The sequence below is a fragment of the Marmota marmota genome, unplaced genomic scaffold (assembly GCF_001458135.2).
Source record: "Marmota marmota marmota unplaced genomic scaffold, marMar, whole genome shotgun sequence".
Lineage (NCBI taxonomy): Eukaryota > Metazoa > Chordata > Mammalia > Rodentia > Sciuridae > Marmota > Marmota marmota.
The window spans coordinates 66,553,159-66,570,628 of NW_026000174.1; the positions used below are offsets into that span (position 1 = coordinate 66,553,159).

Sequence of the window (17,470 nt, forward strand, 5' to 3'; positions counted from 1 at the left end):
CAGCCCTCCTCGCCCCATCGGGAGCCTCTGTGGAGCCAGGTGGCGCCCACCCGCGTCCAGCCCAGCAGACCAGAGCGAAGGATATGCAGCCACCAGGTCTCTGACCAGTCACTCACCGGCGTTGACGATGGCATCCACCTCCAGCTTGGTGATGTCACCACGGAACAGGGAGATCTTCTCATTGAGTTGCTTGTCCTTCTTGAACTTGGGCTCCTCCACCTTTGCCGCCACCCCTGGAATAGGGAGGAGCCACAGGGGTGACGGGGAGGCCCCCCTGCAGAGTGACCAAGGCAGGGCCCACAGGTCAGGTGCAGCCCCACTGTGGCAGTCTGCAGCATGGTGACCACTGATGCTGGCGATGACATCCCACCCTGAGTGAGGACCTCCTACGTCCTCTTGAGAGGCCAAGGTCTTGTGGCCTCTCATGACACCGTGAGCAGGTACATCGTGCCGCCCACCCCAACTTCACAGATGTGGAAACTGAGGTGTAGGTGGGATAAGTGACCTGTCCCAGGTTACCGGTTACCAGGCCAGCATTCGAAGAGTCCGGGAGCTCACCAGCCCACCTCCCCACTGCAAGCAAGCTTCAAACCTGGCTCCCGACAATCAAGTAATCGGGGGCAGGTGGCTTATATGGCCTGGGGCTGGCTTCCCAGTGGTGTCATGGGAATAAAAACTAAACTGGTCTCAGGCTGTGTAATCATTAAGTGAGGTGACACCCACCGGCAGAGTCCCACACACAGCAAGCCCTCCACCCGTCCATGTCGGATGCTTCTCATCTGCATAACTCTCCCAGGCCACACGTCTGAAGGGCCACCGGGCCGGCTGTGGCAGGGCATACCTTTTGCCGTCTCCTTCCACGTGGGGATCTTCTTCAGCCTGATGAAGTCCCTGCAGAAGTAATGTTCCTCCCTCTGCTTGTCACTCAGGCCCTTCAGGAAGGCTGCAGGGGCGGAGCAGGCAGGGAGGAGAGTCAGGAGCGGGCAGTCCAGGGCACTCTCGCACGCCAGGCTGTCCTTCCCACAGCCAGGCGGGGAGGGCACATCCTAGGTGTGAGTGTCCGAGAGTCCCCAGAACATCCTGCCCCAATCTCTGTGTTCCAAGTGGGAAACTGAGGCAGGGAGGCTGGGGGACTGCGTGACACCTTGGACCTCTCAGTTCAGAATTCAGTGTGGCCACTTACCAGCCGTGTCCCCATCTCTGTGGGTCCCTCATTCCCTCGTTTGCAGATGAGGACTAAGACTTCCCTAGCAGAATAATTTCCACCTCACACATAAGCCAGGAGGTGGGCGCCCTCTGTTACCTTACCAAGGTCACATCAACATCATGACTTGGGAATGGCAGGAGAACTGTCCTCAAAGTGCCACAGAACCAAGCAGATCTGGCACCGGTTGTCAACATCCCCCCAGCACTGACTGAGGGCACCCACGGATTTCTGCCCATTCTACAGATTAGGACACTGGGCCTAGGGAGTTGGGAGGCCACCCGTGGTCACATAGCTAGTGAGTGGGGAGCCAGGGCCCCACCTACTCATGGATTCTGGGTCTGCGGGGCGGGTCCCCTGCTGCAGCCCCGCCTCCTGGGCTGGGCCAGCCCTGTGGCCGCACCACGCAGAAAACCCAGAGCCCAGCTCCCGGGCTTCTCTGCAGGGCAGCGCTGGTCCCGGCTCGCGGCTCACGGGCTCCTCCTGCCGGCCGCAGGACGCCTGCACACCCAGGCTCGGCCCAACCCGGCCCCCTGATGGAGCAGCCCCTCTGCCTGCCTGCAGGGGTGGGCGGGGGCGTCACAACTCCCGGCAAAAATAGGTAGGAGGGGGCAGCAATTAGAGGAGGTGCTGAAAAGGGATGGTAGCCTCCTGGAAGCTTCCATGGAAACGGCGGGGAGCAGGTGTTCAACAGACAGGCGGGTCCCCCAGGGAATGCCCTCTCACTGCCAAGGCCATCTAGTCCATCCATCCAAGCCTCTGTCTGTCTCCTCATCTGCCCACCGGTGGCTCTGGTGACAACACCCCCAGGATGCCAAGATCGTGGCCTGACATAAGTCACAGAGAGGCTGGGTGCTGAGTCTGCTCACAGCTGTGGTGGGATTGCTGTTCAGGCCAGCAGAACCCCCACACTGCCTACCTGTGGCCCGTGCCAGAGCCACACTTTCTGGCAGCCACTTCCCGGCCCCTTCCACAAGCATTTATTGGGCACCTACAACATCAGATTGGGCCCTGGGGATATGCAAAATGTGGCAGAAGTGACCCTGTGGATCTAAAATCCAGCCGGGGACACTGAGGCTGAGGCAGGCATCACACAATCAAGCAACTCAAACTCTGAGATGTGCTGCAAAGGGATGGGCAGGAGAGGGGGTAACAGAACCCTGAGGCCTGGGGAACATGGAGGAGAAGGAGGGGCAGGCATGAAGGATGATCAGCTGCAGAGCCCCCAAGGCTTATTAAGGTCTGACCCCATCCCAGGGATGCCATGACAGACTGCAAAGTGTGCCCCCAATTTGGGGGGATTACTTACTCCCCAGTAATCCCCAGGACCTTGTGCATGCTAGGCCAGTGCTCTACCACTGTGCCCAGCCCCAGCCCCCTCTTCATTCTTTCTAAGGGGACAGAAAGGCCCCTCCATCTCAGCGTCATCCTCCTACACCCTATTCTCAAAGGACTGCCCTCCCTCGGGCACACGTGGCAGCAGACTGAGAAGCCTCCAGGGCTCCCACTTGCCCCTTTCTTAGCGCGTGGGATGACTAAGGCTGGAAGGAGCTCAAGCAACCCTCTGGGCTTGAAGCCTCCAATGCCCTCTTCTCTAAAACAAGGGTGTGGCATGGTGGAGCACACCTGCAGCCCAGGAACTCAGGAGGCTGAGCAGCAGAATCGCTGGAGTCCAGTAGTTTGAGAGCTGCTGGGCAACAAGGCAAGACTATAAACAAACCAACCAACCCCCCCGGGGGGGTCTGGAAAGTCGCCTCTAGCATCCAATGAGAAGTGGGCTGGGCTAGCACGGTACCCAGTGAAAGGCGGGTCGGCTGGCAGGTGGCACCACTGAGGGCAAGGAAGGTCCTAGAGTAGAGGCTGGCCTTGAGCCAGGCTCTGTCCCTCGCTGGCAGTTTGAATGCAGATCAGTTAATAAATATTTATTGAGCATCCGGCCCAGGGGCGCAAGGCAAGGTGAGGTTCCGAGTCTGACTGAGAAAAAGGGGAGAACAGGGAACCTTCTGGAAGGAAGTGATCCAGCTTCTCTGCTCCGTCCCCAGGAGCTGCAGATCACTGGAGGAAATCCCCACCTCCAAGCAGAAGGCTCCTGCAAATTCCTGACCTCCCCTGCAGCACCTTCTGCCCAGACCTCCAGCTGCTGCTTTGGGAGTGCCCCCCCTTTCCCCAGCCAGCTCCCCTACTCCTGCTCCAGCCACAGAAAACAGGCGGCCATCAGATGCCGCCTCCGCCCCCACCAAGCTGGAACCACCACCTGCCAGCACCTCGTCCTCCCTCCCTCCCTCGGGTCACCAGGCATGAAGGTCCTTCCTCCCGGCTGCCTTCCAGCCCTCGCAGCTCCCCTGGGCCCTCCCACACGCCCCTATGCCCACCCAGGGGGGTCCCCGCACCACTTCTCCATCAGGATGAAGGTCAGGCTGGGGAGGAGCTGGGAGGTAGAGCACTTGCCTAGCGTGCACAGGACCCTGGGTGCACTCCTAGCACAGGGAAAATTTAAAAAGATCAAGGTCGGGCCAGGGTTGAGGCTCAGTGGAGGAGCACTTGCCTAGCATGTGTGAGGCCCTGGGGTCGATCCTCAACACCACATAAAAAATAAATAAAGTTCCATCAACAACTAAAAGATATATTAAAAGAAAGATCAAGGTCCAGGTCACCTGCCACGTGTCCTCCTATGGACAGAAAATCTCCCCTTTGCCTCACCTCTTCTTTCAACCTGCACCTCCCTAGGCCCCCACATTATCTCCACGGATCCAGCCTCTCTTCCCACACCTCCAGCCCCTCCTGACTCCTGGGCCCTCCCCAGGCCCTGGCTGCTCTCACCCCTTAAAGTCACATCGCAAAGCAGAACTCTACTCCTTCCCCAAATCCATGCTTTCTCACAGCTCTCCTTTCCCGCTTCCTTCCTTCCTTGGGCCCAAAGGTCTTTCCCTCCCCTTCCTCTTACCCCCAGATCCCATCCAGCTATGAGCCTGTTAGATTTATCCCCTGACACCCCTGGGGCCGACCCCACCACCACACCCTGGACCGACCGCTCCATCCCCAGCCGGTCCCCCAACTCCACATCATCCTCTCACTTTTTTTCTGGTACCAGGGTTTGAACTCAGGAGTGCTTGACTTCTGAGCCACATCCCCAGCTCTTTTTATACTTTATTTTGAGACAGGGTCTCGGTAAGTTGCTTAGGCCTCACTAAATTGCTGAGGCTGGCTTTGAACTCACAATGCTCCTGCCTCAGCCTCCTGAGTTGCTGGGATTACAGGTATGCGCCACCATGCCCAGCCCACATCACCCCTTATCCCATTCCTTGTACAGCTGCCCAGGGAACCTAGGAACATAAGCCAGATCCTGTCTCTCCTCTGTAAAACTCAGCTCAAACACCAGTGCCCCAGTGACAGCTCCCCCTCATCTCCTACCAGATCACTCACCATTCAAAACAACCAAATGGTTCCCTGTCTCAGGGCCTTTGCACCTGCTGTGCCCCCTGCCTGGGATGCTGCTCTTCCTTTGAAGTCCCTTCCCCACCACCCTTCCTCTCCCTTCCCTGCTTCCTAGATAGATTTGCCTTTGTTTTCACTTATTTCTGACTTTGACCTTGGACACCGCCTTGTTTTACAGAAGAGGCAACAGGATCTGCCTCTGGTCACAAAAGTGAAAGGAACTTGAGACAGGGCTGTCCTCCCCATTAACAGAAGCCTGGTCTAAGTGACACAAAGCTGCAAGACCTCCTCTCCCTACCAAAGTCCCAAAGATGCCACTTCTTCCCGGAGACAGCCTCCTGGCTCTGCCACCAGCCAGCTGGGTGCCAACCTTGGGGACATCTGTCATCCTGTGCCAGTCTCAGGCCCCCGCGTGCACATCTCAAAAGGCCCGAAGCACTGGGCTGGGCACTTGCCCCTCACATGTAGAATATTCCACCTCCTGTCAGAAGGACAGATGCAGATGTAAAGCACAAGTGAGTTTTATTTTTTTTTTAATAAAAGATGTAAAACATGCATTTTCATTTTCCTTCATTTTTGAAGAGGCGAGAGTATTTCACAGCTCACTGAGACAGGTGTTGTAAAAAGATGTTCGCAGTAAATTTTGATGGGGGGGCTGACCCCAGACAAGGCTCCCCGCGGCTGGCGGGAGGAAAGGCGGGCAGGCGGGGGCAGCTCTGCCGGGCCATAAAGCGTGCTGGGAAAGCGGGAAGCCAATGATGTGTTTTAAGAAGTGTCTTTATGGCGCTCCGTGGGACGGGGCGGGCCTTCTAGAGGAGGCCAGGCGGGAAGGGCTGATGACGCCTGGTGCCCATGACAAGGTGGTGGTTAGACTCGGTGGCAGGGGCATTAATCACCTGTGCCCGAGGTCCCCCAGGAGCAGGGCTTGTCAAAGCCTGTGGCAGGAATGATGGGGACAGGGCACAGGGCTCCTCAGAGCTTTCCTCCTCCCACACGGGGACATGCCAAGCTGCATCCGGGCAGATGGAAGATCACCCCCCATTCCCAGGTGTGCCTGGAGCATTTGCCGGTTCAGCGGCCACATCAGACACTTGATCGCTCCGGATGAGCTCCCGCGGGGCCTGAATTAGCCCTGGCCCCCGCCCGCGGGATCTGCAGCTAGAGAACAGGAGCCCCCCGCTTGAGCCACCTGGGGGGGGGGTGAGGCTCAGAATGTGCAAGGACAGGGTCTGCAGGAGCCAGTGTCACTGTGCCCAAAATGGACCTGAGTGAGACGACCAGGAAGCGGGGTCACGGGACCCTCTGCAGGCCATCGCCGCTGATGTGATCTCCATCCCATCTCACAGACAGGGAAACCGAGGCTCAGGAGCAGGGGCAGCAGCTCTGGGCCCACCCAGGTCCAGTGACACCCATGCTCCTTCCCTTTAGCACACAGCTCTGCCCCCACATACAGGTTAGCGCGAGAAGACAAGACCAGGCCCCTCCTGCAGTGACACAGCAGGCCTCAGGTGTCCCCAAGAGTTCCACCTTAAGGCCCCTCACACCCAACCACCTTTCCATGTGGCGCTCTGCACGGTCTCATGGTGGAAATGCACCAGGGGGATTAACGTGGCACTCCAGGACTGAGACTACCGAATCAGAGAAATGAATACCTGGGCAGTGAGATCGGACACTGCCAAAGCATGGAAAAAAGATCGAATGCCTCCCAGCCAGCAAGACCTGCCTGAGGGTCTTTACTGACTGGAAAAGTGAGTGATGAATTTGGAAGTGAACAAACCAGGCTGTGTGCAGGGGCACCCTGGGCCCAGGCCCAGAGCACGCACTCCACACCTCAGGGACTGAAATACTGAGCAGCCAACCAGGTGAGGAGATTCTCAGTGGGCGGTGGGTCCCCTCCCAAGAAGGGAAGCTTGCCATCCTGTCCTGGGACTAGCTTCCAAAACCATTCCACCCACCCCTGGGTGAGAACACGCGCTGCTGAGCAGACCTAAGGCTACCATCTGGCTTCCGCGTGGCTTTTCCACAGGGGGAGGCACCCCTGCCCAAGCACATGAGGGTTTCAGCCCATTAGCATTCTGTTTCCCCACTCATGAACTGCACATCTTCCTCTGACCTATACATCAGTCTCTTGTGAGTTTGGTTACTGCCAATCCTAGAGAAAAAATCATATCAGGCAAGCTGACAAGCATTTGGAGGCCTATCTAGCTATATTCTTGAGAGAAATGAGAGCACATGTCCATCAAAGATATATGCAAAAATGTTCAGAGCAAGTTTTATCCACGAGAAATGCCCATCAAGAGAAAAACAGGTAAACCATGGTACATCCTTAGGATGGAATATTAGACAGTAGTAAAAAAAAGACAACCACACACTGTTGCTTCACCCGATGATATTCACAGATCACACAGACATGGAGTAAAAGGAGCTGGCCATGCTGTTTCCACAGAGCTCAAGAAGACATAAAACAGACAGTGAGAAGAGTGACGGCCTCCCAGGGTTTCTCAGGGGTAGTGGGAGTGCGCTGGCCACGAGCCCGAGGAGCGCCGTACATAGACGCATAACCTGCCAAGAGCTGTGTGCTCCGCACACTCTGCTGCGGGACTGACCTCAGCTCCAGATGCAGTTTGAATATAATGAAAACAACTGTAGGACATTGAGGACCATGGGCAGACTCCAGTTAGGGGCAGTCTAGCTGGGGCAGCTCTGCTGACCTCCGGCAGGACACTCTTCTGTTCAGAAGGCAGAGCCTGGGCTCACCCAGCACAGGCAAGTCCTGGGCCCTGATTTCCCTCCCTGGAGAGTGGCCAGGCTCCCAGACTCAACTCTGGATCCTAGAACAAAGTGGGAAGAGGCCATGTGGGACTCTGACGACTAGGCCACCAAAAGGGACTGTAGCTCCCGTTTTGGTCTCCTCTGTCCCCTATGCTTTGGGGGAGGCCAGAACACTCAAGAGCCCTATGGGGAGGTCCCCAGGATGAAGAACTGAGGCTCTAGCCCACCACTGTCATCGGGATCACTCCTCCAGCCCTAATTGGACCCCCACCAACTTTAAGGGAGACCCTGAGCCACAAACACCCAGCTTGGGTACTCCCAATCCTGACTCTCAGAGACTCTGAGTTAATATGTGTTTGCTGTCTTGTCACAAAAGTTCAGATCACTTTATTCATTTCTTTATTTTGCAGTATTGGGGACTGGACCCAGGGTCTCCCACACGCTAGGCAATGTTCTACCACAGAGCCCCAGCCCCGGCCCCTTTTTTAATATTTTATTTACACACAGGGTCTTAGCTGGCTTTGAACTCTCGATCCTCCTGCCTCAGCCTCCCGAGCGACTGGTTCCCAGGTGTGCGCCACTGCCTGGGGTGATTTTTATGCAGCAACAGAGGCCCAAACACCAAGAGCTCTGCACCTCACCCACAAGCCACTGGCACCTTGGTGGAGACACCTACCTGCATGCTGCTGTGAGTGGGCTTCTGGGGTGGGGGTTAGGGTTAGAGGCAGGAGACCCCCAGGTCCTTTAAGCCTGACCAGCTGTCACTCAACAACGGGCCTGGAATGATGGGCCCAGCCAGCGTCTTCCCATTTGGCTCACTTAGTTCAGGCCACCTTCCCTGAGAAGCCCCCCTGCCCCCCCAGCTCAGTGGCCCCCTCTAGCTTCTTCCTGGCACTGACAAGACCTGACACTGTCTCTCCTGTATGAGCTTCATGAGGGCAGGCCCGTGCCTGTGCCACTCACCACCAAATCCCTGGCACTGTGGGGCTACCTGCCAAGAGAAGATGCTCAGTAGCAATCTGCCAAAAGAATGGCTGGAAATCCCAGCTCCAAGCAGAGGAAAGAGCCCTCGGACGCCACAGCAGCCTGGGCACCTCTGGCTCCACCAGCTTCCACAAGTCCAGCTGTTTTCAAGGGTACCAAGGAATGGGGGGCTGGGAGGAAAAGGGCCTGGTTCCTAAGAGCCGCAGCAGACCCCAGAACAAGTGCAAGGGACTACCTGTCTCCCCAGTTCTTTCCCACCATCCTGGCTTGCGCCTCTCTGACAAAGAGTGGCTCCCTGAGAGGACAGTGACACCCCTGCCAGGTGTCTCTGACACCCTACTCCTGCCCTAAGGGGTGGTTAGGACAAGGGCTGACAGTGTGACAGCCTCTCCGTTTTCCCAGTGAGTACAGCAGGTGTTTCAGGATCCAGGGTATACAACAATCCAAATGACAGCAATAAATCATTTTGATTTCTACTGCTACTGTCGCCAGCCCCAAGATAGCCACCTTCCTTTTACTTCCAGGCCCAGGCCAGCTTGCCCTGCCCCATGGCCACACCCACCAGCAGCCCAGCCAATGAGGCGCCTTTCTTGCTCTTTTGAAAGAGGACCCGGCCAGGAGTCGTCACTAGAGCCCAGGGGGCAGGCCCTGAAGGGCAGGGGCAGCTGGACAGTCCAACAGGGCTATTTGGAGCTCCTAGTCCCCTTCCCAGTCCAGGGATTCATGGCCCCTCCATAAATTGTGGCAGGTACAGAGGGGGAGGAGTAGTTTGATTCTTGGCGGCGACAGAAGGAAGGTGTCAAAGGTTCACAAGCAACGCCCCATCTCCGTCTGCTCCCCAGCCCCCTAACCTCCTTGCCCCCAGGAACGGAACGCGGCACAGACAGCTGCAAGTGGCCAGAAGCCAACAATGAGGACAAAAGAGTACCAGACCGTACCCAGGAAGGCCCTGAGCAGGGCGGTGCTTAAGAGCAGGGCAGTCCTGCCTAGGGAGGTCACTCTGTGGGGCTATCTGACCACCTAGATGCACGGCCTGCCCCAGAGCTATTTCCACTTGGTCTCAAATGCCACCACTTGGGAACCAAACTACAAGTATGGGGAGGTCAGTATCCTAACTTCAGCTCAAGGAAAATCGCGGAGTGACCTTGGGGAAGTGGGTTCTGGCCCTGGGCCTCAGTTTCCCTCCTGCACAATGGATTAAAGTGGTAGGTCCCAGATGATTTCTGGGAGTACCCAGCGACCCATTCCAGAGGTTTGGCCGCGGTCCTCACACTGCCCCTAACAGGAGACTCGACCTGGTCTTGTGTGAACCGGAGCGTGGGGCAGGGCACCGGGTAGGGGGCGTGGCTGCGAGTGGGGGAGGTTCCGACTCAGGGCAGGCCCGGCCTCAGCTTCCCCAGGTCTCCCGGTGGAAGGGGCTGCTCCGGGGTGCTGACCAATCGGGAGACCCACGTGGGCCACCCTCGCCCCTCGCGCTTCCACTTACATTTTGCCTCCTTCCAGTCGGTGGAGGTGCTCAGGTCCACCTTCGCCGCCATGGCCAGGGGGGCCCAGGTGCGCACCCCGGGTCTCCGCCCCACCGCCTCCGCCCCCCAAGCCCCAACTCCCGCCGAGGTCCGCGCGCGGGGGCCGTGCAAGCCCAGGGACGCCGGAGGGCCGCTCGCACTGCTGCGGGTCCGCGTGGGACCCGAGGGGCCGGGCCGGGGGCGCGAGGCGACCAGCAGCTGCCCCGCCGAGCGCAGCTGTGCCAGGCGGCGGGACACTCGGCTCAGCAGAGACATGAGCAGGCGGCGCGGGGCAGTTGCCCGCCCACTTGGACTCTATTTAAGGTGCTCGGGAGAGTCTCTCCCTATTTACTCGGGGACCGGGTGGCGCGTGCCAGCCCGTGGCGACCTGCTTCGAGCCGGCGGGCGGAGCGGCCAGAAAACCCGGGCGCGCCGCTGGGCACCCTGGAACTTGTAGTTCGGCCCGCCGGCGGGGACCTAGACACACGTGCGCGCCCCGCCCGGCCGTCGCCGCCCCCGCGCGAGAGCCCCGCCCCCAGCTGTCCGGGTCTGCGGTCCTTCGACGGCCGGCGCCTGCTGCAGCCCGCCCGGCTTCTGCGCCCCTGGCCCCTCCGCGGATCGGGGGCCCCGGCGCTCCGAACGCAACTCAGGAAGCAGGCGCCGCGCCCTTGGTGCAGATGTAGAGACCCGGACTTTTCTCTCCACCGTCACCCCGGCGCCGCCTCCACGTCCCAAGCAGCTCCCTATCTCCTCCCAGACCCCAGGAGAGGCTAGTTCTAGCCGGCGCCGGTGGGCAGAAGACAGGTGCCCTACCGGTATTCCGGGTGTGGCGACTTTCCCAGGCCGCTGAACCTCTGCCTTCTAAAAAGCCCCAGGGGTGGAGGCCAGCTGGAACCTGAATTTAGAGCAACTGGGGACGTAGGGACACAGTGGAATCTGAAGGCAGAGATTTGGGTGCCCTGTGGCTTTCTCGGGTGGAAGAATCAGGTCGATTTTTACCTTTATATTTTCCCTAACTTTTTACAGTCATTAGGACAGATAGATTTTTAATTGAAATATTTTAATATTTTCCTATACTATTAAGATCATTTTTATAATAATGGGTAGATTTCGGGACTGGGGGTGCAGCCCAGTGGTGGAAGCTTACGTAGCAGGCACAGGCCCTGATAGGTTGATCCCCAGCATGAGGTGGGGGTAGGGAGATGCGGTGGGAGTTTCAGTGCCTGGGAGTTAGAAGCCAGGATTCCAGAGAAGGTTCCCATACTAGCTTTGCGTCCTAGGATACACTGGCCTCTTGAGGCCCCAGCTTCTGGAGCTGTACATTAGGGATGAGTGGGTGCCTCAGGAATGCGATCTGGCAATGAACCTGCCCCTGCAGCAATAGCCCTGGCCATCTGTGAGGGTGGCTGATCTGCCCTGTGGGTGCGGGTGGCACCCCCACTGTGACCATGGCCTTGCACTTCAGACAGTAAATCAGCTGGAGGGTGGGCCAGCCCAAACCCTGACAGTGACACGTCCTGGTAGAGAGGATAATGGGGCCAATCAGAAGCCAGGGGCCAAGAACTAACTCCCCCAACCCCACTTGGACCCACATCTGATTGGTCCCCATCTGATAAGTCTTCTTTGCAGATGTCACTGATTCACAAAACAGGGGGCTGAGTTCGGACCTATTGGTACTGTAACATTACCACAAATTACCTAGTAGCTTAAAGGACACCAATTTATCTCATCTCTAGGTTTCCTAAGACAGAAATCTGAACACAAGTTGCTGACATCCAGGGATCCTCAGGGCCACATTCCTTCCCAGAAGCTGAAGGGGAGGAGCTGTTCCTTTTCCCACTTCCAGAGACCACCCACATTCCTTGGCTGGTGGTCCCTTCCTCCAGCTTTGAAGCCAGCAGTGCAACAGCTCTCTTCGACTTCTGTGGTGGCCTTTCCTCTGGATCCCATTTCCCTGTTCCGTTTTCAAGGACCCCTGGGTTTACCTGGGGCCCGATGGATAATCCGTGATAACCTCACTACTTAGGGTCAGTGAATTTGCTACCTAATTCCCTCCTTGCTGGGCAACGTTTTCATAGGCTCCAGGTTTAGGATGTGGACGCCTTTGGAAGGCCTTTATTCTGCCGTTTCTCTCCTTGCTGGCAAGGTCTGGGGAAGTGGATGCTAGGAAAGGCAGGGATCCCAGCCAAAGAAAGTTTGGTGCCCAATTAGGAGGTCGCCTCTCACCTGGGCCTGAAAACCTTGCATGCCCTGGCACCTCCTCCAGCGGGATGCCTGCTGTGTAGCAGCCCCTTCTCTATGTTTATGCTGGGATTCAGCTCTGTTTTCAAGTGGTAGCTGGGATGGTGAAGGTCCCAACCAACAGCCCTGCGTGACTTGGTCTGTCAGGGCCTGGGTCATGATTCTAACTAGGCTAGGCTCTCTTCCTAGAATTTGATCTGGGCCTTTTGGGAAAAGTGAAATTTTGCCAGGTGCCAAAGGTACATGTTGAGGGCACTGCAGGCAGCGGGACCCCCCAGAAGCAAAGGCATTGGAAGTCTCTGGAACACTGAATCCTCCCCGTGGAGCTGTGGCATATCAGCTGATGATTTTTAATGTCGGAGAGGACTTTCATGCAGAGAAAGGCTACCTACTGCTGCTAGTGTTTAAATTAATACTGTATTTATTAAACATATAAATTAAAAATTTTTCTTAAACATCCAAGTGCAACTTACAAATCTAGTTTTCTATTTATAAATCTACAATTTTTATAAAAATAAGAATGATTACTTTCACTATTCTTTGATTAATATTTAATTAACTCTAAGTTTAACAGATTAAATTCCTCTTAAAATGAATGCCAGTTATAAACTTAGGTAATTAAATTCCCTAATAGATTTTAAACTACATTTCACAGAGTGGAAATACATCAGTGGGTCCTCAAACACCTTATACTCCAACAGAAGCGATTACACATCTAACAAGCACAAATTTTTCCTGATCATTTAAGCAACTCTTGTACACTGATAGACTAGACTCTAAAATGTGGTGGTGGTGGGTTGTCATATGGCACACATCTGTAATCCCAGCTATTCAGGAGGCCAAGGCAGGAGGATTATAAGTTCAAGACCAGCCTGGGCAACTTAGCAAGACCCTTCCTCAAAGAAAAATATATAAAAGTCTGGGGATGGAACTCAGTAGTAGGATTCTTGCCTAGGCAAGTGAGTGGCCCTGAGTTTGATCCCCAGCACTACAAAACAAATGGAAAAAAAAATATGATGAATCAATTCTTATAAATCCTCAAACACTATTTCTGAATTTAGGTCCTCTTATACTGTGTACTTATCTATTGCTTCATAATAAACCAAAAAAAAATTCCTGGTTTAAAATAACAATCATGGGCTGAGATTGTGGCACAGCGGTAGAGCGCTCACCTAGCACGGGCAGGACCCGGGTTCGATCCTCAGCACCACATAAAAATAAAGGCATTGTATTGTGTCCATTTACACCTAAAAATATAAAAAAATGTTTTAAAAAATAACAACCATTCTAAGCAATCTAGGCTGGTATGAGCTGGATGGTTCATCACCTGGTGTCACCTTGGTCACCCCTGCACCTGCAGCCTACAGTCATCTCGCAATCTCATGGGGCATCCAAGATGGCCTCACTCATGCAGCGGGCAGTTGGCGCTAGCTGACACCTGAGTCCCTCGGTTCTGTTCCACATGGCCTCTCATCTGTTGGGGACCACATCCAATGAGGCTTTCCTGGTACTGGTCCATCTACAGTTGAAAACCAGAACAGGACCCAGGGGAATGTGTCCACACTAACTCCTCCTGCTGGGGTACGAAGCATCACTGTGCCCTGAATCAGTCACCTGTCAGCCCACCCCATTTTAGCCCGACTGTCTTTCTGCCTTTTATTACTTCATTTAGTGGATGAGCTTCCTTGCCTCCTGCTCTGGGTCCTCTGATGTCTGCTCTGGGTGACGATAACCTGGCATGCCACCCCATCCAGGCTGTAACTGTCTCTTCCTATTTTACTTTACCACCTGCCTACATTTCATTTTACTGCCTGTTTCATTGGCCATATTGTATAGTCATTATGTTGAGAGGTACATAAGGACAGACAGGTGACAAGGTGATAAATGTCCAGAGCTTCCAGCTATAAACTAGGAGCCAGGACAGCAGGACACCCCTCCTCCATCTGTCTCCCCACAGGGTGGGTCTGAGGATCATTTCAGGTGCCTGGGAAAGGCCTTATGATCCAGACAGGGTCAGGCAGGTCCAGGATGCTCTTAACCCATAGTGCCTTCCCCAGAGGGGCCTGGGTAGGCCAGAGCCGGAAGTTCCCGGAGCTGGCTGAGGGAGGCTGTCACTACCCTTGGACTTCAGAGAGGGCCTGGGAAGGAGCTGGATGCTCAGGGGACATTTGGCTTGAAGTGCATGAAAACCTTTAAAGTAATAATTTATTGTAATGAAATTAAGCAATGTAGAAATAGAATAACAAAGAAATAAAATAAAAAGTGAGGGCCAGGGGCATAGCCCAGAGGTAGAACATTTGCTTTGCACGTGTGAGACCCTGGGTTCCATCCCTAGCACCACCAGGAAANGATCTGTGTTTTTACAAGAGGAAAGTTGGCCAGGCACGGTGGCCACACCTGTCATCCCAGCTACTCAGGAGATTGATGCTGGAGGATCACAAGTTCAAGGCCAGCCTGAGTAACTTCTGGAGACCCCGTCTCAGTATTAAAAAGGCTGGGGATGTAGCTCAGTGGTAGAGTGCCCCTGGCTTCAATCCCCAGTATCACAGAAAGAAGGAAAAAAAAGAGAAAGAGAGAGATGAGAGGAGAAAAAGAAAGTTGGGCATACAAAGAGACCCCAGGAATCCTAGGGCACAGAGAAAAAAAAACCACTCGAGGACACAGCAAGAAGGCAGACCTCTGTAAGTCGAGGAGAGAGGCCTGGGAAGAAGCCACAGCTGCTGATGCCTTGATCTTGAACTTCTAGCTTCCAGAACTGGGAGAAAATCCTTTCTGTTTTGAAGCCCCTGGGTCCATGGTCCTTTGTTACGGCAGCCCTGGCAGACGTGTCCCCATTCCGGAGCCACAGAGGTACTTACTTTAGCCGTTGGCTGTGTACCCTTCTAGACTTTTTTCCATGCATATATAATAAAACATGGAGATTTACATGCATAATTTTTTGTGTCCAAAAATAGGGTTTGGCCATACACAGTGTTCCACAGCTACTATGATCTGTTTTTGATTCACAGCACTTCTGACACCAATTGGGTGTCAGATTCTGACCCATTCTCCAAAACCAACTGGGTATCATACAATTCAAATGCATCCTGATACTAGATACCCGGAAGTAACATCAGATCCCACAAGTTAAGGGCTCCATCACGTGAGGTGGCCCCACATCAGCTGCTAGCAGCAAGTCTAGGACGGGACCTCCTGCACTTCTGACCAACTGGGTATAGATGGGGAAATTCCCATGATCCCCCCCTTAGGGTCAGCAATTTGCTAGAAAAGTCTACAAAACTAGCTGGGTGTGGTGGCACAAGCTTGGGAGGCTGAGGCAGGAATATCCCAGTTTCAAGGTCAGCCTGGACTATTTAGTGAGACCAAGTCTCAAAATAAAAATTCAAGGCTAGGGGCTGGGCACAGTGGTGCACCATGTCTTTAATCCCTGGGCTCCGGAGGCTGAGGCAGGAGGATCACAAGTTCAAAGCCAGCCTCAGCAATGGTGAGGCACTAAGCAACTCAGTGAGACCCTGTCTCTAAATAAAATACAAAATAGGGCTGGGGATGTGGCTCAGTGGTTGAGTGCCCCTGAGTTCAATCCCCGGTACAAAACAAAAAATTTAAAGCTAAGGATGGGTCTGAGTGGGAGAGTGCTTGCCTACCATGTGGACTGGATTCCCTGGATTCCATCCAGGACCCGCCACACACACACACACACACAAACAGATGCTGGGAAGGAGACAGCAGGGTTGGGACATTGGGATCTGGGGGACTGAATCATTCGACCTAGAAAAGAATGAGCAGAATGTGGAGTGCAGAAGTCCAGAGGGAAGGTCAACTTTCTGGGAGAGGCTGAGGGAGCCGGTGGGGGAGTGGAGGGCGGTCACTTCGTTCGCTCACTCAGCAAACGTTTCTTAGGCACTGACCAGAAGCCTCATGTTGGGCTTGTGAAAATAAGAGAAAATTATCAAGTAACAAACGTCAAAAGAGCCTTTTGGGAAAAGTCAAGAAGCCATTAGGAAATTCCCGCTGCTGACAGAAATGTGAACTTTGGTCACCTCCACCCTTTGACCTTAGGCATCTGGAACCACCTCAGTAGGGTGGAAATTACCCTGTGCCCAGAGGTTATGGACTCTTGGACCTTTATTTTGTTTGCGGTGCTACCACTGAACTACATCCCCAGCCCTTCTATTTATTTTGAGACTGGCCCCAAACTTGCAATTCTCCTGTGTCAGCCCCCTGGGTGCCCAGATTAGAGGCGTGTGCTGCTGGTCTGGCAACCGACTCCTGTTTACGGACATTTCTGTTCTGTTTATGCGTTCTTTATCTTCTGTGGGTCACACAGCCCTATTCCTGCTCAGTCTATAAGCTCCCTCTCTTCCTGCCTTCTAGGAACACTGAGTCACAGCTGTCTGAACCCCTGTCTCCTGAGTGTAATTCCTGAGATCCCCAAACAAAGTTGCTCCCCCCGCACCCTCCACCCACCCCCTTTTTTTGTTTTTTGTTTTGGTTCTGGAGATGGAACCCATGGCCTTGCTAACCCAGCCCTAGTTTAATAAGTTGCCTTTTATTTATTTATTTTTTAAGAGATGGGGTTCTAATTGTGTTGCCCAGGCTGGCCTTGAACTCCTGGGCTCAATTCCTGCCTCAGCCTCCCGAGCGAGCAACGGCCCATAGGCAGGAGCCACTCCTCGTTTTATTTTATTTTATTGTTATTTGATTTGATTTGATTTGGCACTGGGGATTGAACCCAGGGATGCTCTACCATTGAGCTAAAGCCCAGACCTTTTTTATTTTTTTATTTTGAGACAGGGTCTCACTAACTTGCCCATTCTGGTCTCAAATTTGCCATCCTCCTGCCTCAGCTTCCTGAGTCACTGGGATTACAGATGTGCACCACCATGCCTGAGTAGTTCTAGAATTAGCCATACTTCACTCCATAAAGCAGAATAAGTAGTTAGTGAGCCAGGCAGGAGGGATCCTTTTTATAGACACAAAAGGGCTGAAGAGAGGAGAGACAAAAACACGCAAAGGGGTTGGTCATTGCAGTGACCTTCCTAGCAACGTGGAGATGGGAGAGAAAATAATGGAAAAATTAGCTCAGATTACATCAATTTATCTTTTGTGTGTAAGGATTATGTCAAGGGAAACATTATTATGCCAGTTGAAACCTGTCTTTCTGGGAATTTGTTCTCTCTCTAATCCTGATTTCTTGGAAGGTCAGATAAACAGCTTAGTTGCAGTTTGGTGACCTGGAACTTTAGCCCGAGTGACTCCATTTTAATTTTTAGTCTGCTCTGCTGGGGCCCAGTGCAGGAGCTTAGTTCAAAACAATGCCTCCTACAAT

General features: G+C 54.2%; 1 protein-coding gene across 5 annotated transcripts in view; it reads right to left on the minus strand.

Moving 5' to 3' along the window:
- Positions 1 to 10,335, minus strand: part of Macrod1 (mono-ADP ribosylhydrolase 1) — a 142,925-nt gene extending 132,590 nt beyond the window's left edge. Inside the window, exons 1-3 of one of the 5 annotated variants that reach the window (XR_007342479.1) lie at positions 9,882 to 10,335; positions 842 to 943; positions 117 to 233 (exon numbers count right to left, since the gene is read on the minus strand). Coding sequence is in view for 4 of the 5 variants with exons in the window: in XM_048789065.1 (XP_048645022.1) it covers positions 117 to 233; positions 842 to 943; positions 9,882 to 10,176 (514 nt within the window). In the remaining variant the exon portion in view is untranslated. The remainder of the gene's footprint in view (positions 1 to 116; positions 234 to 841; positions 944 to 9,881) is intronic. The other 4 variants (XM_048789065.1, XM_048789066.1, XM_015478153.2 and 1 more) reach the window with 4 other exon arrangements.
- Between the last annotated feature and the right edge of the window lie 7,135 nt (positions 10,336 to 17,470).